This window comes from Notolepis coatsorum (genome assembly GCF_963971535.1).
Source record: "Notolepis coatsorum genome assembly, chromosome: 3".
NCBI classification, from domain to species: Eukaryota; Metazoa; Chordata; class Actinopteri; order Aulopiformes; family Paralepididae; genus Notolepis; species Notolepis coatsorum.
This window is the reverse complement of record NC_140167.1, coordinates 155,382,160-155,407,132: the sequence shown is the minus strand read 5'-3', so window position 1 is coordinate 155,407,132 and position 24,973 is coordinate 155,382,160. Positions and strand designations below refer to the sequence as shown.

General features: G+C 43.9%; 1 protein-coding gene across 1 annotated transcript in view; it reads left to right on the top strand.

Annotated features, from left to right (window-relative positions):
* The window catches only part of bard1 (BRCA1 associated RING domain 1), a 129,554-nt gene extending 104,866 nt beyond the window's left edge, over window positions 1–24,688 (top strand). The window contains exons 10-11 of the mRNA XM_084311649.1: window positions 5,488–5,585; window positions 23,136–24,688. Coding sequence (XP_084167775.1) covers window positions 5,488–5,585; window positions 23,136–23,477 — 440 coding nt within the window. The 3' untranslated portion in view covers window positions 23,478–24,688. The remainder of the gene's footprint in view (window positions 1–5,487; window positions 5,586–23,135) is intronic.
* The last annotated feature ends 285 nt before the right edge of the window (window positions 24,689–24,973 follow it).

Genomic DNA, 24,973 nt, shown 5'->3' with positions numbered 1-24,973 from the left:
ACAGCACCACACAGGGCCACACAGCGCCACACAGCATCACACAGCATCACACAGGGCCACACAGCGCCACACAGCATCACACAGCACCACACAGCGCCACACAGGGCCACACAGCGCCACACAGCACCACACAGCACCACACAAGGCTGCAAGCTACAATCTGCTGAGCCTGCCACCGGAGGTGAACGAGGACCGAGGCCCAGGAGACTCATAAAGGATCCCAGTCATCTGAACAATGGACTCCTCTCTCTGCTGAGGTCAGGCTAACGCTGCCCCGTGTTCGAGGCCAGCGACACAGAGGCTCGAGAGGAGCTGCTCCCCACACAGACTCTGACTCGCACCTGTGCGATACATCCATAATTAATTTGCACAACAATTTGCATATCAATCAGTTGCACATCTGCACTACAAGCAGTACACCGAATGCCATGCTCCTGATCCCTTGTATTAGCATGGTCCTGTATTACTTGGAACAACCATCCCTGATCTTGCTTTTAGATTTTAATTACTTTAACTGCTTATAATGGGGATCTACACTCCTCGCTTTATGTTGTTCTGTTTATTTTTTATCGTGCTTCTCATTATTATTTTGTATTTCTTTTTCCCCCCAATGTTTATTGAGTTATTTTGTTCCTTGATGTACAGTATGCTCAGTATAGCCGGGGGGAGGGCTCACAGGGGAAGCGATTCCCTCCCACCGTACTTTTCACGGGAGGCTGCATTGCAATATTTGATATGACGCAAAAAAAAAAAACATGTGTGAATCATAATCGCAATTGCAATATTTGTCAGAAGAAATGCAATATGTTCCATTTTCCATATCATTCAGCCCTATTGTGTGTGTGAGAGCGATAATGGGAGCTGCTGTTCTGACTTTTCTACGTGTTTTTGTGAGATCATGTGTGTGGTTGTGTGTGATGGAGATAGGGACAATAATTGTGATTTTCCGCGTGAGAGTGCGTACGTGCATGTGTGTGTCTCATTTGTGCATTTATGACTCTTTGTGTGTCTCTTGTCTGTCTGTGACCATCAGCACCTTATAACTACCAGTTTTCAATGTGTCTTATCTGTGTGCTGGCATGTCTATAAAATCTGTAAAGGACATTTAGTTTCACCTCCCTCTCCGTCTCTTGCTCCTGTCTCTTCTCCATGGCTTGTCTCTCCCCCAACCATCACTGTCATGTTCCAGCTGTCTTTCATCGTGTGTGCGCGTGTGCGTGCGTGTCACAAGAGGTTTATATTCTAGCTCTGAACCACAATTAAAACCTTGTTTGGGTCTGAGCTCGTTCAAAGATGTTATGGCCTCATCAGTTCAGAACCCTGTTTATTGTCTGTTGCCCCAGATTTTACATCCCAGTGACATCATCGATCGGAGGATTATTTCTCTTGATTTCTAGAGTTGTTCAAATGGGTGGATTCCTCTCTTTAAGCCGTTCGACCGCGACAAGCTCCGGCGTCAAGCTGTATTTTGTTTGTGTCCGACCTTGAAACGACATCCAAGTCCCATTGACCCTGAGACACATTGTGAGTTTGAGACACTGGCAATTACATCTCTCTAACTATAACTATTCATCTGCTCCTAATATCAGGCCAGCGGTGGGTTCTGTCGAATATCAAGACTAACCAAACCATGTTTATGAGATAATCACAAGTTACACAGGTTAATACCTCGATTAAGTAGGACCATTATATTTACAATTATATTTATATACTGATTCTGACCCATTATGAAAACAATCAAATGCGTCACATCCATGAAGAAAGTTGAAGGATGTTTGAGGGGCAGGTGAAGTGGGCTGAATATCGGTGTAATTGCCTGACCCCCCCCCCCCCCTCATTAGCAGATAATAATAATAGCCACTTAGCGCCGGACTAACGGGACAGACCTTTGGTCCACAGCAGGAGCTGGATTAACCCCAATATCTGCCACTCTCTGACCAAGGCCTTTCAGGGCCTCTCCAGCTGAACGCTGTAATTAAAGGGGACAGGGAGCACTAATTGCACCCCATCAGTGTTATGGAGACTGGTGTGTGATTGTGTGTGTGTGTATATCATCATCACAACCGGGCATTGAGCACATTGTTAGCCTTAATCAGCTAACATCCCAATATCGTGTAAAGGGAGCGCTGTGTAGGAAACAGAAACTGGGGGTTCTGAAGTGAAGGTGGCGGGGTGACGGGAGGTAGAGCGCTCGTCTGGTAATCGTAAAAAAAAAGGTTCCCAGTTTGAGTCCCGCTCCTCCTGGGCAGCGTGTCGAAGTGTCCTTGAGCAAAGACAATTCACCGCTAACTGCTCCCGATGAGCAGGGTGCACGGTCGTCCGCCGCCGTCGGTGTGAACGTGATGCGTACAATTTAAAGCGCTTTGGATAAAATCGCTATATGAATGCAGTCCATTCCGAAGAGAGGTGACTCCGTGGGGCCAGTCTACTTTTACTGTGGTTGAATATCATTCATCATCCTCCATCTTGTCCCTAAATCCAGGCAAAAAAACAGGGGGGATCGTGCATTTGCGTTTGCAGCCCCCAAACTGTGGAACGACTTGCCCCCCCACATTAGGCTGGCCCCAACGCTCCCAGTGTTCAAGTCTCATCTTAAAACACATTTTGTTCTCCCTAGCATTTAAAAAAAATTTACAGTCTGCTGCCGTAATTTTGTTTGTAGTATTATGCAAAATGGCACCGCACTGTCCGGCCGCCTCTGTGGGCTTCGTCGGTATGTAGCACACTCTCAGGGGCTCATAAGAAACAAGCATTTCATTATAAAGTGTCCTGTATTTTGGTCTGACAAATAAAAACAGCGAAGCGCAGAACACTACGCTTAATAATGCATCTATTGTGCAGTTCAAATCCAGGCCGAGGCTCTTTCTGATAACGCATGTCCATTTCTGTTTAGAACACGGCAGTTATTTCGCCCTCGTTGTTCGGAGGGAATCTAGTTCCACCAGCTCAATGTGCAGGTTTCACAATGTGGCGGCTTGGATGTTGTTTTCATGACGGATGGATAATAAAGCGCTTACAGAAAAACACCGGTGGCTCAGCCTCAGTCTGAAGCTCTGCTGTGTCCCACAGACTATTTTATCGGTGAAAGCAGGGATTTGCACCGTCGTCACGTGCTTCTCTTTTCCGTCTTGTTATTTTTTTTTGCCCGCCTCTCAAACGCAGTCTTCTCAGAGGTTTAGAGAGAAAGTTGCACTTTACTTTCTCTCTCCGAGACGTAATACGAGACACAGCTTGCCGCCACGCAGCTCCGGTCGGAGTAGCTATGCACAAAGCTCAGGAAGGTGACCAAAAGAAGCTCGAACTCCCCTGAAAACCTGCCGTACTTCAAGCAGGAGTCATTAACTGCATGGCGCTGTGGTCCGTCTTGATGGTCAACATGCTGCCGCGGCACACATAGAAGCCAACTCTGCACTCGACACACTTACTGTGTCTCTCTCTCTAGTCCTACCTCTCTTTTTTTCTCTCACAGTTATACTAACAGTGTTTCTCCTCTCCCCTATCTCTCTCTCTCTCTCTCACACACACACAGTTATACTAACAGTGTTTATCTCTCTCTCTCACACACACAGTTATACTAACAGTGTTTCTCTCCTATCTCTCTATCTCTCTCTCACACACACACACACACACACACACACACACACACACACACACACACACACACACACACACACACACACACACACAGTTATACTAACAGTGTTTATCTCTCTCTCTCACACACACAGTTATACTAACAGTGTTTCTCTCCTATCTCTCTATCTCTCTCTCACACACACACACACACACACACACACACACACACACACACACACACACACACACACACACACACACACAGTTATACTAACAGTGTTTATCTCTCTCTCTCACACACACAGTTATACTAACAGTGTTTCTCTCCTATCTCTCTATCTCTCTCTCACACACACACACACACACACACACACACACACACACACACACACACACACACACACACACACACACACACACACACACACACACACACACACACAGTTATACTAAGTGTTTCTCTCCTATCCCCTATCTCTCTCTCTCTCTCTCTCTCTCTCACACACACACACAGTTATACTAACAGTGTCTCGCTCTCTCTCTCTCTCTTGTATGTCATAAATGTCTGGATGTAACAGTACTGTATATCTGTTTGTTGTGTATGTCATAAATGTTATGAATTGAAAATGGGGGACCCTGATGTAAACAAGACGAAGGTCTTTCTCTGGTCTGCATCCCCTTAACCCTTTCAGTGCCTCGGACGACATATCTAATTTTATCAGCCCCTCCATTGAGTGCCCACGACGACAAATATCGTTTTATTTTTTTATTAGCGATCTGAATTCATATTTCATCAACCGAGTCTCCCGTTGATACACCAGCCCCTACAGGAGCTCAGATTGGAAAAAAGCGCCCCCTATCGTCTATCCCTGTGTAACTGCAGATCAGTCGCTTAGACTGACCTGGGATCTGTAGATCTCTGGGGGGAGCCTTGTGCTGGCGAGCAGTCTGCTCAAGAGCAATCTGCTCACGGGACGGAAATCAGCCTGGAATATATATTTACAGCAGCCAATAATCAATCAATAAGCGTGATCGATATTTGGAATGGCGATCAGGAATTGGAATAATCTTTTTGGAGAACATCTGATCTGAGGTAAGGAATCTATTTTACCAGTCTTGGGATAATCAGAGTTGTATTCGCTGAGATCTCAGCGTTTGCCCTATGTGTTTGTTTAACCTTTATTTACCCAGGGTAGGTTCGCTGAGCACAGATGCTATTTTTCAGCTATGCCCTGCTTCACATTCACACAGTTCCATTCATACCTGGGAGCTGCCCAGTACAACCACAGTCTGACACCATTGGCCACTGAGCAACTCCACTGGAGCAGTTGGGGGTTAAGTTTGGCTGTGATCGCTGATGAGGAAATAAGAGAATCGATTTTTCAGCTCGCGTCTATAGCGAGTCTGCTTCGACAATGTTGACTGCAAACGAGTCATTGATAAGCGACGGGCAGATTAGACACATAGCCATAATTTAAAACATAGATTAGGCGTTTTTAGCGCTAACATTGAAGTGGATGGTGGCATTCAACGGGGTAAATCAATGTTAATCAAAGGCGCTGAAAGTGTTAACAATTGTGTGTATTGAGCTGTACTGTATTGTACCCATTCTGCAATCTGGTAATAAAATGTTCAATCAATCACACACACACACACACACACACACACACACACACACACACACACACACACACACACACACACACACACACACACACACACACACACACACACACACACACACACAGTTATACTAACAGTGTTTCTCTCTCCCCTAACTCTCTCCCTCTCTATCTCTCCCTCTCTCTCTCTATCTCACACACACACACACACAGTTATACTAACAGTGTTTCTCTCTCTCTCTCTCTCTCTCTCTCTCTCTCTCTCTCTCTCTCTCTCTCTCTCTCTCAGGGGTGGAGTCATGCCTCCAGGCAGGTGTCTGGGTACCTGAGACGGAGCATGAGGCGGGAGAAGGTCCCCGGCGAAGTCGCGTCAACAAACATAGCCTGGTAAACAAGCACACAAACCAACCGGCAAACAAACTAACCAAACGAGTCTCATCCCAACCGGAGGACACTTGAGTCATTGTTCAACAGGGATTGTCGTACAAGACGGTTGTTTTCCCTGATTTGCCTTGTGTGAAGGACATGGCTACTTTCAGATAAGATGCGTGTTGATGTCGGATTAAAGGCTTAATCTGTTATTGTAGCAAGACGCCCTCTGTTGAAACACTGTCGCCCCACTACAGGCTTTATTTACTGTGGCAATGCTGCGGAACAACACATGTCTAAAGCAGTAGAGCTGTGGCCGAGCATGTAATTGCAGATATGGCTGTCTGAACACACTGTGTGATACAACACCGCTTTCTGATTTACACACAGATTTACTATTAAAAAATAAGGGGAAAAAAAGTGACATCAACCCTAGGGTGATATTTTAGAAAATATTTGAATAACAAATAACTAGCCCCTAATTGTTTTATCTAAAATATCCTAGGATTTATGACACAATTTTTGAAGTAGTCAATTCTGAAATCCAAACTTGGTCAATATCTGTGCAGAGTTGCTGTTTCCAGTGTGTTTGCCTAAGGCTCTGCTAAATCATTATGGCACGTGTTCTTTTACACATTCTGAAGTAATCATCTGAGGCTTTGATACACGGATTTGACGGTAAATGTGTTTTACATGACGTTTGAGCCTGTAAAACTTGTTTTACTCCCTTTTGAGGGATAAAAAACCCTCTATATTGACTTATGATGGACTACGTAAGCACATCCAATAAGCACATTTTACATCTACAAGTCAAAATCACATAAATTCCAGATTGCAACTTTAAAGGGGCAGTTTGAATTTGTTTTACATTAAGTGGTACTGGCCAGAAGTGTTAATTTTTAGTTTAGTCAGTTTTAGTCAACTACAGGTCTGAGCATTTTAGTCTTAGGGCGTTTTCACACCTGGCTCGTTTGGAGCTGTTGATCCGAAACCTGGAGCGTTTACCCGCTATTTCGGTTCAGTTGGGCATATATGAACACAGCAATCACATTCTGTTGCGGAACAAAACAAGCGGACCGAGACCACCTAGAGAGGGTGGTCTCGGCGCACTTCCAAACGAACCCGACGCGACTCGTATGCTGTGAGAATGCAATCGATTTAGCAAACCGACACAATAATAATAATAGTGAGCCGTGGGTCAACGTGGAGCAGCGATGACTCGGTACACTGCCTCGTTGATATTTGGGCAGACGATCGATCACATTCGTCAGTGACTGTAGTGACGCTGCAACAGCAGCACCGTGCGAGACAACACCTCCTCTCTCTCTCTCCCTCTCACTGACTCTCTCTCTCCCTCTCTCTCTCACCGAGAGAATGAATGTGGACTGTTCCATCGGGGAGCTTCGGTGGTAATGTGAGTGGCTACAGACCGCTGCACTTAAATATAAACATTAGTCTACCTGGAGACTCAATGAGGTAATTGTAGATGTCGCCATAAGACGCTTCTGGCCATTTAGTTGGATCATTGTTTCATTATCCTGGTCGGCTGAAAGGACACTGGCAACCGAAGCTCCCCCCTCTGATGGAACAGTCCACATTCATTCGTGCGTCATCTCGCGTCTCCAGACTCCATGGGCACTCTGTGCATGTGCATGGGTAATAATAGGTGCTTTAAAATGGGCTTTTTCGCTGCCGATTTAGTTCTGATCGATTAGGAATGGCCCCCCGCCGTGTTCAGGAGATTGAGGCGCATAAAAGACTATTCGATCATGTCTCTAGCACCCCCACAGCCGTATCGGCAACCACTTACATCACGGCTCTTGTAACTGAGGGGTACAATTCCCTGACTGTATTGATAAGTATGGTATCATTAAACCACTACCGCTTTATGTACTTTAATTACTGGCCATACAGTACACGATATCTAAGTATGATGAACACTTTCCCACATATGAAATCAGGTCCACACAAAGGTAATAGTCAAATATTTAATATATAGCAAAGGGTACATATAATAGTTACTTATTACATTTATGATTTGAATGCACTTGTAAGGCAAATGAGTACTCGTATGCAAATCAACACTGAATGTCCAATCTCTGGTTACGCAGGAAGCAAGTATACAACCTGGCTCTTAGGGAATTATAACGATGGCACTTAATGATTATAGCGGGATATACTGTAAAGGGTCCTGCCGGTTGTAAGCCAGTAGGGGGGGTAGGAGAGCCGTCAGCTGTATCCCGTCTGGTCAACGATTTCTAGGGAGAGTTCAGGTACAGAACACAGTGCCCGTAGAACCTTGATCCACAGATGAATACACTTGGGCTCTCTTGTAGACGATAGCTGTAGCTGTAGCTGTCGGTCCACAACGAAGAAGAAGCGAGGCGACCTCAGTCTGGTCTGAGCGCCGTCTCACCTTGGCTCCTCTCGGGGTAAATCCAACACTCACCGGTGTTGGCGATTATCCGCTCCACAAATCAAAGCACCAAAGCAAATAGATATTCCATGCCGTATAGGGCTCAGCAGTCGTCGGGGTAGGTAATCCAATGTGCAGGTCCACTCGTCCTCGCCTAGAACTCCTCGGATGAAAGCACCACGTGTGGTCTGCCCAACCTGGTTAAGACTCTAGATAACGCGAGGAAGCGATGGGGGTGCTGCTCACTTTAGAACTCTAACCGCACGATGCACCATACATAATAGACTATTATTACTTAATAGAAATACGGTGCCAAACTCTGGCAATTCAGCTATTAATTCGCACGAGGTCTCACTGCTATTCTAAGGCCAAACAGGCCGTACTACACCGCACGCGGTATCGTGGGGTGAGGCTTCACGTCTTGTTACTTAGTTGGGTAGAAGGGTAAAGGACTAAGAGGAATTCTACATTTCTTGCGCCATATTTATATGCACGGTGGACAAGTAGTGCCGCTCTGCTTTCGGTAGCCGTATACCTGCGCGGAGCTGGGGCTAGTAAGGGCATGTCTCGTCGGTACCTTTGAACTTGAACGCCAGGGGCTTGTCCCTGGCGCCTGGTCCTTTTGTCCAATAAGAGAATGAACTATTATGGGCTGTAGTAGAATAAAGGGATATTCCGTGTATATGTACAAGGAATATACAAGGGATATCAAACGATATACAAATACTATTAAATATATATCCATAAATAAATATATATATTCGGTTTAATCTGATCCTTCACAACAGCTCTCATCCACATTCATTCATTTGCTCCCCCGCTCTCTCCTCCCCGATTTCAATGTAACGCGGAGATTCAGGGTTGGGGGGGGGGGTGATAGTTTGCTTGCGCGTGCGTTTGTTTTGGTCCGTGTGAACACAGCCGTGTGAACACAAACAAACTAAGAATCAAGTGCAACAATTGTATCATAATAGTCCCTGAATCGGAACAAAGCAAACGAACTACAGGTGTGAAAACACCCGTAGTCAGTGTTAGGGCGCGTTCACACCTACCCTGTTTGGTCCACTTTAAGTGGACCATGGTCCCTTTAGATCGATAGTCCGTTTGGTTTGTACAGGTATGAACGCAAACCGAACTATAATGAGGACCAAACAACCGAACCATGGTCCTCTTGAAAAGTTGGGACTCGGTTCGTTTCAAAGTGGACCATGGTTCGTTTGCTGTTGGTGTGAACGCAAAACAAACTTTATATAGTATCTAATCTAGAGCAAATGAGTGACAGGTGCCTAGTGGCGGCGGTCGCGCGACCCAATTTGACAGCGCCAAGTGACAGCTTGCGCGCACGTTGCAACCCAACTCAAATGAATGACAGGCGCGCGGACAGTCTCTCTCTTCCTCTCTCTCTCTCTCTCTCTCTCTCTCTCTCTCTCTCTCTCTCTCTCTCTCTCTCTCTCTCTGCCTCTCTCTCTCTCTGCCTCTCTCTCTCTCGCTCTTTCTCTCTCTCTCTCTCTGTCTCTCTAGACTGGCGCCGCGCGCGGACAGTCTCTCTTCCTCTCTGTCTCTCTAGATGAATGAGCAGTCGCGCGAGTCGCGACCCAACTCTTCCCCAAAGAGCGCGCAGGCGCAACTCCACCTAATAACTTCATCCTCACATTAGCAGCCTTGTCTGTATCTCACAGCGGCAAAAAATAAAAATAAAAAAAGACAGCAATGAGTCGAGGATCAACGTGGGGTAATGACGAGGTGAAGGCTCTTTCCCTCGCGCGCTAAACCCGCAAATGTTAATACGTCACTTGTGACAGGCTAGCAACAAGCATAGCAACCAGGCATGAGAGTGACTGACAGCTAGACAAATTAAATCTAAACAGTCGGCGTGTGGGCGAGGTGTGTCAATACGCTGGCGGCAACTGTTTACGTTTGAGTGCTAGTCCAATAGATGAACGACTTGGCGACAGCATGTCCTTTGTTTACAAATTAGATCCGCACCAAACAGGGTAGTGTGAACGCAGACCAAAAGCAAACAATGTATCATTTTCACATTTGGTCCACCAGAAAGTCCGGACTATCCACGGAAAGTCCGAACTTTCAGATGTGAACACACCCTTAGTCTCGATTTTGTCTTTTTTTGTTTTTGTCTAGATTTAGTGGCAGAAAACTGATGATTTTTGTCTAGTTTTCGCTAATGAAAAAAAGGCATTTTATATTTTTATATTGTAAATAATGCAATTCTATTTATTGAGTATAGTCTAGCCAAAACCATATCAGCTGATTCACAATAAGTTGAGTAGAAGGCTAGAAGCCAGATAGTAACCAAACATTCCTTGAAATGGTCAATAGATTCAGAAATAGTCAGACATGGAATGGAACATATTCTGATTTAAATTGCTTATTATTTTTTTTAACCAACAAAGCAACATTAGGATAGTGTAAATACACAGTACACACTGATTGCAATGCTCACTGGGACCTACTGTACAAATTTCACACACGTCACACACACATTCCCTTTTGTCCGTCGAGTACAACCGTAGATCGCTGACGTCACTTTAAACTTAAAGCCCAACCTCCAGGTTAAACCCTACTGATCAATTATGGGTAGTTTACATCATTGGTATATAATTTCATTATTTATTTTTTTCCATTTGACACCGGAAATGCCACTCTGAAAGAGTTAAAAAGGTCCACGCACGAATAACATGCACGCGCGAATCAAAAAAGCTTATCAAACGCCGACGTCACAACAGGTCAACAGGACAACAGGTGCATATTAATGAGCCGAATCTAAAAGCTTATCAGACGCTAGCACCTAGCACGGCCGTGACGTCACTTCAGGAAACGTATGCCTTATGTCCGTCCGGGTCATAGTACTAGATCAATGGTGGCTCACTCGGTGCATCACAGTTAGCCTATATCTCCGCCGTCCCTGCTACACGCAGTTGGGACCACTACACTCACTGACGTTAGCCTATAGCCCGCCGTCCCTGCGGGTGGTTCTCTCCTTTTTGTGTGCCCCCGTCCCCGCGGAGGAGCTTGTGGACTCGACGGCGGCGGCGGCCGCGGGGCGCCGGAGCCCGCAGCGCTAGTTAGCTCATAGCTATCATGTAACACTAGCCTTTGCGGGCTCGGGCACCCTGCGGCTGCCGCCGCCGTCGCGTCCATGGGCCCCCCCGGCAGGGCACCCGTGGGGACGGGTCGGGGTGTACAGAGAGGAGAGAACCATTTTGGGTCGGCCGTTCATGCCGGCCAGCGAGCCGGATGTCGGGATATGTTGTTAGCACAATAGCTACCAAGCTAAGCTATGTTATCTACTAACGTTATAAACACAATATGTGTACAACGACACAATGATTTACATTATTACAAATATGGTAACGTGGTTGTGGCTTTTACAAATAGTGGTTAGCTTTAGAGATGGATGGATGGCTATAATCACGGAGTGATCGGCTAGTAGTAGCAAGCATATATCTATGGTAGCAAGGCTCTCTGCCTGCCACTAGCTGTGTGACTCTCAGCGCCCCCTGGTGAGCCCCCTGTTGTCCTGCACCTGTTGTGACGATTACACACGCACGTTATGAACCATTAATTAAAATATGCACGTGCGTGGTGATTGTGTTGGGCAGACAAAATGTTTGATAAAAACACTAAAACTGGGTCAATTTCAATACTTTTTTTCCCCTTCTTCATGAAAGCCACTGTTGGCCTAGTCCACATTGTTTATTGAACAAAAATACAACGTGGAGGTTGACCTTTAAAGGGGACATGTACTATAAATGTCATTTTTCAGTCTCTAGCATTGTATTATAGTAATAGGAGTTAGTATCAATGTGTTTTAGTGTCTAAATACCATATTGGCGGATTGCTCTGATTCAGCTCAGATCATTTCCTGCTCCAGTAAATTAGTCCATCCTGATTTGAAGGCCTGAGTCACGTCATTCAGGCTCTGGGTAGAAGACAGTGATGTGATTGGCTCTGTGATTGTAGCTAATGCCCGCCCACAATCTACATAGACTAGACGCGTCTCTACATTTCGTAGCCGCATTTCTGCAGACCCCTCTCTGATTGGTTGAGGCCATTTCTGCAGACCCCTCTCTGATTGGCCGAGCGCGCGCATGCGCATGAGCCGCGACAAGCTCCTCTAGCCAGGAGTCGAAACTCCGTTAAGCTCCAGAGAGAGAGGCTGAAAACCCACAGTTGTTGCCCGACGGATGGGAGCCGAATCCCGGATCCGAGTTTTCTGATGAATAGCCCCAAAACATGGAGGTTGCGAACGCAATTTATACGCATGGAAGTATTGATTACACCATCATTAAAAAATATATACCGTTAACTGGAATATGTTGTGTGTGCCTTTACACATATGTTGGATAGGATTATGTAATTGGTTTGTCATTAAAAACCAATAATAATCGCTCGCCGGCTTCGCTGGCCAGAGCTCTCTCAGATTCAAAGTTTTAATTGCAGCCTGGAACATACATGTTTCTGAACCAATGTGTAACTAGACAGTTACAATATAACATTTATATTAATTAACCCAGTTAATGCCTTAAGAGAAAGAGTCTGGTGGTCAATTGCTACGGAAATGTTGTGTCTTACTAATAATAACTAATTCCTTGGTCAATAGAAGTCTCTGTGATACTTTCTGAATATGATTTGGGAACATCAAATGGGCAGGCCGCGAAATAACAACGTTTCCCCTTAACAATTGTGTGTATTGAGCCGTACTGTATTGTACCCATTTTGCAATCTGTTAAATAAAGTTTTCATTCATTCATTCACATTTTGTATCATAATAATCATAACACAGCGGCTGATACACTCACTTGTTCTGCACTTGGTGAGTAGACCATCGCCGTCGGAAGGGTGTAATTAGCACTTTTCAGAAGCTGTGTGGTCCGGTCTTGAACTTTCCATAACGTGTCTCGATAAATCCATTTGATTAGATCCAGCACTGAATGCATTTAGTGATTATTATCAATTTTCGATGACGACGATTGCCAATAGCCGCTTGGCATTTCCTGGTTGATAACGGACATAGGACCCGTGATGTCACACGAATGCGACTGCTCTCCCGCAGACATTAAGTTGGTGAAGTTGATTTGTCAGAACAGTAGGTGGCAGTATGCGCCTTTCTGTGGTTGCGACCCCATAGAATAAGAAGAGATACAAGGGGGGGACAAATATTTAATAAAGATAATGTTGATAGCGGCCAGAAAAGCAATAACAAGACTGTGGTACAAAGAAGACCCACCGACAATAGCACAATGGGTAGGAATAGTGGAGGAGATACAGGATATGGAGAGGATAACACACATGCTGAGGTTACAGGAAGAGAAATTTGGAGAAAGATGGGGAAAGTGGGAGGATTACAAGGGGAACGAAAACGACATCACAGAGGAAGAACCAAATGCATCACAAGAGGGCGAAGGGTAAAGGAGGAAAGAGGTTCAAGGAGGGTCTCTGAACCCATGTCACACACTTTTGACTTAGTTAGTATTTTCTGATTTTATTTTTCATTTTTTTTGGGCATTACAATTGTATTACATTTTTTGTACTTTATTATTTATGTCTGTTTAACAATGTTGTATTAATAATCAAGGAAGATGTGGTTTGTAAATGGCTGAATCAAAAGGCAAAGAGAAATTTAGTATAAAAGAAATAGAAAGGGCGAAGGATAAGAGAAGGAAATTCAAGGAGGGTCACTGGACCCATACCATACATATTTGCCTTAGTCAGTATCTAATCCGTTTGAGTAGGTATTAAATTTGTCTATACCTGTTCAAGGGCGGTATACAATCAGTCTTTGTATTAAGTGCCTGGAAAAACAACTGTAGTGGAAACATATAACCAACAATGCTATTCATGTAACCATTTATGTTCACTGCATTCTTTCATATTGTGTTATGGGATCCATTTTTGTGTAAGTGTTGTTTGTCTATAAATGTTAATAAAAATGTAAGTTTAAAAAAAAAAGAATAAGAAGAGATTTGTCAGATGAGAGCTGCGTGAAGCGCAGCTATGTCCCTATTTTCAGAGCAAGACATTTTGATCGATTTCTTTTTTAGTTCATGTTATTAGATTAGGCAATTATTGTATACACATGAAGCACTAGATAGACTATTTGTTTAGTTAAATAGTTGTCATTCTATATTTTTAAAGAAACATTCCCAGGCATCTCCGCGGCACCCCCTGTTGAGAACCGCTGTTTTAGTGCACTTCAAGCGCTAAAGGGATTCATTAACAACATACTAGTAGGGTCCATCTCACTCTGTGTTAGTACTCGTCTGTGTCTTTTCTTTTCATACCAACATTACCTTTCTTTTGGTAGAACTCTTCGGCTGCCGCAGAAGTGTTGAGAGAGTAGCAGATTCCGTTCATGGTTATTGGTATAAGCTATTAAGCTGTAGTCAAGAGAGACCTGGGACGCGGTCTTTAGCCTCACATAGCTTGGCTTTTAGCTATCGATTAGCTGGAAACGGAAATGGGAAATGCTGAAATAATAACGTGAATTATTCTAAAAGTTATAATTATTTTGTCTCATCTTGTTTTAGTCAACATAAATTAAGAGAGAATTCGTCATGGTTTTTGTAAAGTACATTTTTGTGTCCTCAGATGTAGTTAAACCCATTCTCCGCCGATGACGTGTTAACACGTCATTCTCAGCCATGCGTAATCTGCCAATGACGCCGTAAGGCGTCATTCACATTTCACCCACGGAGTCTTGGCTGGTGCTGTAGGACTCCGCTCAACTCTGCAACGCTTCAATACCGCCACCTGGTGGCCGATCGACAAGTTGCCAAACCGGAAGTGGTCGGAAGTGCTTGGTCCGTCCCCTATTTTCGTCCGGCCACTCGGTGATCGTCCCAGGGCTCAATACAGACACCGTGGATATGGATCTTTGCCATAACTCAATAATCAACATTATTTGGACGTGTATTAGTAATATACAACCTGGCAATGGATCGCATCGATCAACATCCCTTTTTGCTCCCCTCTCATCACCCAACGCTACGAGGAGACTGGGGTGAGTTTCAGCATTTTTTCTTTACCATTTTCGATACAAACTGCTCTGATCAATATATCACCCATACTACATGAATCATTTAACGTCGGTCACGGAATTATAAACGACCCCTCCGTTCATCCGCGCATGATGAGTCATAACGTCTAGGATCATGTACAGTTGACATTTTTAATCTGGCGTCGATCGGTATCAAACTGCATTTGATTATCTAATATATGCATTTATGGCTATATCTCACGTTCTATGAAATACTGCAGAAAACGATAAAAACATATTTATACTCTAGACCGTATTTTTGTATGAATGTGTGAATGAAAAAGTAAAACGTTCCTACATCCTGAACGTAGAGCTGCCGCGATTACCGCATTACCGCGGTATCGCTGTTACATCACGGCCACCGCAGAGTAGGCTGAATACCGCGTCACCGCTGTTTTTTATAATAATAATAATAAATTACCCTCCTCTCATTGGGCTTGCGGCTCTGCAGATATACCCTACTCCTCTATCGAGGTTCCAAGCGACCCTATTGGGTACCAGAAAAGTCACGTGAAACATTGCAGACCACTGATTGGTCAGAAGAGAGACGCGTCACACGTTGTAGCGTCATGCAGTGTGTTACCACCAATCGGCAAGCGCGTATTCGTTTTTTACGTCCTGAATGTCAGCTCATCACAACACGGCTAATAACGTTAGCTTTAACTCTCCGCCGGAGTGGACTACCATCGCGCCTCAGGAGTACTAAACGAGACATAATGATTTTACTGTCTGCAACGAATGTTATAATAAAAGCCCTTCGTTCTATACACTTGTCTGATTGAAAACTTTATTAACAGACCGCAGAATGGGACAACTCAGCACGCTCTGAGCAAAGAAAGGAACTGAGATATGAATAGAGTATTGCTTGCTATGGTCCGGTAAATACGCTGATGTTATTGAACGTATAACTATATAATGTCAATGCCACAAAACGAATGCCTTTATTATAAAGTAGTAACTTTATAGTAATAATAATAAGAAAGGGTCGGGGGGGTTAGGGGTAACCACCCCTGCCCGCGACACCGAGTGAACTGCGCACGACCAGAGGGGAAACTTCGAATCCGTGTTTCACTTTCAATAACTAATGCGTGCTTGCCGAATCCCAAACAATATTCATGCTGCAAAGTCATCCTCTAAAGATAGACATTTAGACTAGAGGCAGGCTATATGCTATAAAGAGTAGACTACTACTAAAAAAAAAAAATGCATTCAAACTTTTTTTTTAAATTTTTTTGGTAATAACCGCGGCGGTAGGAAATATTTTGCAAATTTGTGCGGTAAGGAAATAATCAATACCGCGGCAGCTCTACCTGAACGACAGATAATTGATGTTGAATGGGCCATAGTAATGTCAATTTAGCAATACAATTTAAAAAGTTATAGCCCTGCAAAGAAGGTGAACATCTCCATAGACAAATAGAGCTGGCAGAGGATGGTTTAGGATGGGTACAATGCCCGGCGGAGAATGGGTTAACTATAATGCATAAATAATTGAGTCACGTTAGTGTCACATGATCTACATTAACACATTGACGGCCACAGGGATTAGACGGGCCCCACTCTATAAGGCCAGCTTCTCATAACAAGGTTTAACTGGGCGTGAGGTTGTTTGTAGAGCTAAATCTATATTTAAAATTATTGCTGTGTCCATTCTCATTGTCAATTGACACTATAAACCTTCCCTTCAATATGCCATAAAGAATTTTTTTTCATCAATACGTTCCCATTTTATAGCGTCGTGAATATGAACGTTATATCGGAATGGTCTGGTATAATTCCTGCAACGGTAGTTATAGGGCGCTAAGCTAATAACGTTAAATCGATTGGCGTTTTCGGCCATACACAAGCTAGAGATAAAAATCAAAATGCATATGATCGATATCATGTTCCACCATGAATGCATGAAAGGGGTGGGGGGGTGGGGGAAGTCGTTTCTGATTATTGATTACCAATAACGGCATTCGTTATTGTAGCATCATACGCTGATGAGAGGCTTGGCTATGAGAGCGATCGGGCTGTACTTTATGTCAAATAGTTCATATGTCAACCTGTGGCCGGTTGGATCTCAAAAAGGATTTCCCAGTTATTGATCGCCATCTGGTAGATCGATATGTCCATTGGCTGATGCTATATTCCTTTACTGCATACTGAATTCTGCGTCGCAAACAGTATTCCATGCGATCTGATGAAGGCATAGCTTCAGGCTAACAGAAAAAGTAGGCCAGAATGAAAAAGAAATAACATCCGTTCTGAAAACAAGGAGTACTCTATTCTCGAGACAGCGCCACTACCAGGATCTGGCCGGTAATGCACTTTTCCGAATCCCAAGAGTAGGGTATATCTGCAGTGCCGCTCCGTGACATTGAGTAGGTTATTAAAATGCAATAAAAGCAAAAACGAGTTTACCACGTATATATACGTGGTTGGCCCTTTAAGCATGGTGCTCAAATACGTTAACGTGAAATCAGGTCTCGTTGTCGTCGGGGGGAAAAAGCTTTGTTGACGACCATATTATTTAGTCATTATTTTCGTTGACAAAATTAACACTGCTTGCCAGTAATGTAATCAATGTATAACCGTCTGCTTACTATGGGCAGCTTCAGACAGGCAGCAAACAGGGTCTTGAAACAGGTTTTAATCCACTCCACAACATAAAACAGCAGTTCTTCCGCGTTTCCTACGTGTGATTCTTCTCTAACCCCAGTGTGGCGTAACTGCCCATGCACTGGGGCTAGTTCCAAGACATGGTCTGAGAGGAGAATCAAGCATTGGAAATTGGAGGACTGCGGTTTTCTACTTGTCTTCATGTTGTGGTGTGGATTCAAATCTTTTTGTTTCAAGACTCCTTGCTGCCTGTCTGAACGTTCCCGGATCGCTCGGAACCCAGGCCAGAATCCCGACCACTAGACTCTGTAAGTAAGCTAATGGTTATACAACGATTACATTACTGGCAAGTAGCCAGTATAACTAACGGAACATAGGCCAAATGCGTCCACATTTTTATAGGATTCTATCACATTTTCATAACAATAGCACCCTGCGCTGTTTTCATTGAGGTTTCTTACAAATTAACGATGCTTTATCTTGTCCTTTATATGCCGATTATCATTAGAATCTTAAATTGTACCATATGTCCCCCTTTAGACAACATATGTAATGCTACCAGCGCACTTTTGTTAAGATAATTAGTTGGCCATTCACGGTCGCTATACCGAGGTCGCAGTATTAGTTTAACGCTGTTCAGATCACGTCGGAGAATATAGACACATCCCAGTGACCTGCGACCTGTGCTAACGCTCTTGGGAAATGCAGTGTTGTAGTTCTCAACATTTTCAGCCTTTAATTTTAAACCAATGCTGCCATCTACTGACAACAAAAAGGTGTTGTCTAATCGTCACCTTGAGAGCTACTTCCGTATACAGCGCCGCCCCAAACCCATTCTAGAGATTCCCACTTTTTGCTGGGAGTGGGGCGTGGCCGTATTTGGTCCCAGACAATAAGAGTGGCTGCAATTGGTCACCGTGACGTTAGCATAACCCTGACCAGGACTAAGTAAGCTAATGGTTATACATCAATTACACCGCTGGTAAGTATTTCATACCACTTATTGTAAAAATAAATCTGAACTATGCCTTTAAAGAATAATTAAAATACTGGATTGTGTTTTTGAGCTGTAAATGTGTCCCTATGCCTTCTATATAGTGAAACCAATTATTAATCCTGGTCATTGTTTCAATATTTTCAACATCACAAAGCAGAAAATACAGGCAGAAAAGCGTCCTTAAATTTGCACCCTGCTGCACACTCCGCGCCCACCCCAAATGAGATGTGAGAGTACCTCTGACATCAAGATCGGGGTGAGGCCAGAGACCGCGGCCTCGAGTGGAAGATTGTTGCCGCCCCCGGCAGGCGATTGGTGGACTGCCTCTTGGAAGGACTGCATGCTGCTGCTGACTGTTGTGTTGCTCCTCATGACAGACATGTGCCAAGTTTTTTGTTACAAGGATAACCAACATGCCAGTCTGCACTAATTGTGTTTCACTGGAGTGTTTTACTAATTACATAAAGTTGATTAGTTTCAATGCAAGTTTGCTTTTTGCTGTAGCTATAAATTACTAATTAGAAAAAATGTTAATAAAAAAAACAAGACAGATTGACCATATTCACATGGCGGCCATTGTGCTCTTAACACATTGGGCGCCAGAGGTTGCTGTGGGCGTATGGCCGTGTGTGCCAGTGCTGTAATGAACGGGGGTACATGCCGGTGTTTGCAGTGCTAAAACTATATTAAATATTATAGCTATGGATCTAATAATATAGTCGATTGTCATTGAGTTTCTTCCGGTCAACATGCAAGTTTTATACTGTGGTGAATATGAGTATAGTTTTAGAGTAATTCTGTATAATCCCAGGAAACGTTGCTAAACAGCGTTTTATTGCATTTCACTAGGAAGCGTGCCATTCCTCTCTTTGATCGACAATCAATCTGAAATCAACGTTAGATTATCGGTATCATCATGCATGCATGAAAGGGGGGGGTTATGCTTCGATCGTCACCAACGGCATACGTTGTGGAGTAACGTTACAGGACACGCACGGGTCACGATAAAGGCATGCTTGGATCAACGCAAAATTGATAACATATAGCACTTACCTTGACTAGGATGTACTGCAAAAAGAATAATCCAATTATCTGATCGCCATTCCAAGTATTGATCTCGATCGTGTTGCCAAGATAATCCACGAAAATACATGAATCCACGGTGCTTGATTCTCCCCAATCCATGTGTTATGAACGGTGCTACTGCCCGAGTAGGAAAACCGGGGACTGGATTTGTTAGATCAACATACAGGCTGAGCCAGAGGGAATCCAAGTATGTGCAATAGCGGCCGCAAGGCGTTAGACGGCGGTATTGGACGTTTGCGATCTCAGACCCATTCAGGACAGCCTGCACAGGCTGCCCGATGAATTATCAATGGAAATAGCGAATAAAAGAAATAACGATCCAGAAACGGGTTAATCAGTGATTGGCACTCAACGGTCGGGCTCCAGAAACGTGTTTATCCGTGAACGGCACTGAAAGTGTTAAATCGTTAAAAATAATCCCAATTTTAGCATGACCTAAGGTTAACCTTCTGTAGTGTGGTTGTGAAAGGGTTAACCCTTTGTCGTGTGGCAGTGAAAGGCTTAACCTTTTGTATTGTCGCAGTGAAAGGGTTATAACCATTTGGTAGTGTGGTAGTGAAAGGGTTAAGGAGACAACCGCATGTACAGAAACACGCACATTGTACGCAACGGGGAGCAGGACCAGAGTGCAGCCAGTGAACCCCGCTACGCCTAAAGGAACTCTGGAGAGGAGCCATTTACAGCAGGAAACAATTGAGTTCACTGGTGCTGTGAATAGAATGTCCCCAGGTGGCCTGATTCACTAGTGCTTTAAACAGCAATGCTAAGCAGTCCAGAGTTTGAACTCAGAAGGACTGCACCGCTAAAAGTCGCCTCCTGGCACACACACATGCACACACACACACACACACACAGAGACTCACGCATACACACACACACAGAGACTCACGCATACACACACAGACTCACACATACACACACAAACACACACCAGTATTTTGATGGTAATATAGTGCACAACACAAACTCTGTGTTGTTTGTAATAGTGTCTTTGGTAATGTAACACACACGACAGACTCACACACTGATTGTTGGTAAATATAACGCGCACACACACACATACACACAAACATGCACACACACATACACACACTAGGGCTGTCCCCGACTAAGGATTTGGATAGTCGACTATGATTGGCCAAAATTTGCCGTTAGTCGACTATTAGTCGACTCAAACATTATAAAATTAAATAAAATAAAGTATAATTATTATTTGTTTTTTTAACATGCCATTTGGGCTGTGGGGGGTGCTTAATGTCTGAAGGAGTCGACTGAAGGCTTCTTGTCCTCTGCAAAAGCATGCAATTGGTCCACTGATGGATACATCTTGATATTTGTCTAGTGTGTTCATTAGATGGGTGAAATCCTAATCGACTAATAGGGGTCAGCCCTAACACACACCATTGGTAATGTAGCACACATACTCGCATACCAGTGCCGTTGGTAACATTGTGTGCAAACACACACACACACCAATGCCATTGGTCATGTAGTATACAACACAGACTCACACAAGTGCTGTTGGTTATATACTGTAGCAGCATGCATGCACACACACACACACCCACACAAACACAAACACCCACCAATGTCGTTGGTAATGCAGCATACAATGCTTGCCAGACCCACAAACCAGACTCCTACTCCAGTGCTGTCTGTCATTAAGTGCATTCACACATACATACCCACAAGCATTAGTGTTGAAATGTAGTACTGTAACGTTGCCTACCTACACCTTTACTGTGTACACACACCAATGCTCTAGGTCAGGGGTGGCCAACCAGTCAGAGACTAAGAGCCACAAAAATTACTGTGGTACCACAAAGAGCCACACCATATATACCAGCGTTTCTCAACCTTTTTTTCAGTCACGGCACCCTTCATGTGTTTATAGGTCCTACCCTCTGACCTCTGAAGTTGCTAATGTGTTTTTTATTTGGGCCTCACAGTAACCTCTTAAGCCCAAGCAATCCGGTACTGGACCGCAAATGACATCACGCCATAAATCCATCTCTACAGAATGTATGAATTAATGTTGCATTGCGTTTTCTTTTCAAATGTAGCCAAGAGTAAAGACCCTAACCGTGTCAAAACAACAGTCAAAGTGTATATTTTCAGCATTACGTTTGTTTACCAATGATTTTAACTTATTAGTGAAATATAAGATTATAGAAATATCAGGGCATTGAGTCGGAACCTGGCGCATATTGACGGGAGGAAGTGGGGCAGCCAAAAGTAAATGTAGTATTTTGAAGGAAGAGATCCATGGCTTTCGATGGGCTTTCGAATTCTGAAAAACTACACTACCCAGCTCACGCCAGCCCCTGTCAATCATATGCATTCTGGATTTACTTTTTTATTTCTCTTATTTTCCGGGATTATCTCCCACAAACCTGAATGCTATTGCCATAAAACAGAATACAGTTCGTTTCTCTACCTTTCTGTGAACGTCTAGCAAAAAACGGCGTTGCAATCTGATGAAAAATGGTGGAGAATTTTACATTATAAAAAAGTAACTGTACTTAGAGTAGATTTCATTCACGGTTTGTGAATCACGCCTGGTGGTACTAAATCCAGATTGAACTCTGCCATTGGAAAGGGGAGATTTTGCCCGATCCATAGATGTGCGGCTTGGCCATAATAAGGTAATTTATAGGCCTGATATCAAATTGCATGCGTCCGGATGGCAGAATTCAGTACTGTATCTACAAAACCTTCTGTTTAATCATCTTGTGTTATTCAGTCAAAGATACAAACAAATTATATATATAGAATTGATATTCTCCTTTGGTTCATTACAATTTACTCAAGCCTAGTAACAGACACAAGAACAAGAAATATACATTACATTTTATAAATTTTTTATAAATGGATTGAGGAGCCTCACATTAACGGGCAAATAGCCGCGGGTTGGCCACCCCTGCTCTAGGTGATATAATGCACACAGACAGACTCTCACACACACAGACACACACACTCACCACTGTTGGTAAGGCAGAAGCAGAGGTATTGTGCCAATGCAGTGATTCAGCAGCATTTTAATTCCTTCTAAGCAGAGGGGAGAGACGGCATGCTAGGGCTTCTATCTGTCGGCTTCCTCTGAATGATTAGTATCTTTTAAAACGGAGCAAGATAAGAGATCTAACAGTCGTCTGTTTGTTTTCTGCGCGAGGGCTGTGATGCACCAGAAAGTGCTAATTTGAAACACTTTTTGGGGGTAAATCACTAAATGACTTATTTTTCATTTTTCAAACACCTAGTCTCTCTCTCCCTCTATCTCTCCTTTTCTCTCGCTCTCTCTCTCTATCTCTCTTTCCCTCTCTATCTCTCTCTCTGTGTCGCTCTCTCTCTCTCTGTGTCGCTCTCTCTCTCTGTGTCGCTCTCTCTCTCTCTCCGTCTCTCTCTCAGCTCCCCCTGCTGTTCGACGGCTGCTTCTTCTTCCTCCTGGGCTCCTTCAAGACGCCTCCCAGAGAGGACCTGGTCCAGTTGGTGCGTGAGGGAGGAGGGCGGCTCCTGAACAGGCAGCCCAAACCCGACAGTGACGTGACGCAGACGCTCAACACCGCCGCCTATCACGCCCTGCCGGGCACCGACCAGGCCCTGTGCACGCAGTACATCCTCTCCGATCCGCGGAGGATCCACATGCCCTCCAGGGTGAGGCGTGGCAAGGTGTGGTCGGCCCCCACCACCTGGCTCATGGACTGTGTGGCGGCCTTCCGCCTGCTGCCCGTCCCCGGGGCTCAGCCTTAGTTCACGCTTGTTTACTTTGTGCCACGCCGTCACAGAAGAGACGTGATTGTTTTCAGTGTGATTATTACCAATGGTTAGGGATAAGTTGAACCTGTGTTCATGCATCACCATGCTGGAAGGCTGACAACCTAGGAGGGTCTATTGGACTGTTTGTTATCCTTTCTACTCGTAGCAGGCGAGATACTGTAACGATGCAAATGTGTAATTTCTGTGCAGTGATGGAGTGCTCACATTACTCCGCAAAACATGGGGGCGTGTGACTTTTTATTACTGCTCCAGTCAGAATTGATAATAAGATACTAATGAATACAATTTGTTATTGTTATACAGTTTTAATGTAGCCTCTTCCAACATGTGTTTATTTGTGTTTCCAACATAGGTGACAGGCCTCTACCTCGAGGAAGAATGTAGCACTTACCTTTATATAGAAATAAGATCATTATATGAAGGTGTAGTCTGTACAACCTGAGGAATTGCAGATACGCTTGATGGCAGTCTTTACACGTAGTTACAATTGCAGCTTACTAGATCAGCCTAGTCACAAAATAGTCACATATAAGTGGTTTCTATTGACCTATCTCAATAAAAACTGAGATTGACAACAACAAACACAAACCAGCATTCTGGAACTGGCTACTGAACTAAGAACTGATTTCCGGTCAGCTGTCACTACAGCCAAGGAATCATTTGCGTCTTGATGAAGAAATACATTGAACCAATATTATTCAGAATTTCCAGATCGAGAAAATGTGGTTTTATTCAGCTAAACTTTACAATTGTTCATCATTACCATGTTTTGATCTTGCCAAAAACGGCAACAAACCCGACAGGAAGTCAACTGTAGCCATAGCTGCTGCTTAGCAAGACACCAAATTCTCCTAGTGAAATTTGGGACACATAATGGCGGATGTGAAAACAACCCATAGTCCATCATGAGTTGGCAAGGTAATGACCACAGAATACAGGCGAAGGATGGCTCAGTTAATCCATTACTTAGTCCAGGACAGTCCTCCTTTATGTTCATGTCATTTAAGAAGTTTAATTTAAGGAGTTTCCATCGTTGTTGGTGGAATGTAGAGCACGATTTCAGAATCGAAAGCCTTTTCTTTGTTCCTGCTTAAAAAAATCCATTGTGGCTTAGGAAAAGCACATGCATGTCTAAAGTGTGACTACAGTTTCTATCATGTTTGTCATTCCATGAAAAAAGAAAGAAGACATACCTTTTATGTTTAATTTGTTTCATAAGTAAAAATAAACAATCTGCTTTGTACTAACAGTGTGTCGCAGCAGGGAGATAAATGTGTTGCTTTGTTCAAGCTAGCTCACCAGAGTTAAATATCTAAACGGTGACGGCAAGTATTTCCCCTAACGGCCCAGATTATCAATCCACCTTTTGACCATGCCCGTAATAGGAGCCATTGAGGAATAGTTAATGTTTTTAGTTTCATGAGAATAATGCCACCATGAGTCAAGATGACCTCAAGAACTTCACAGAC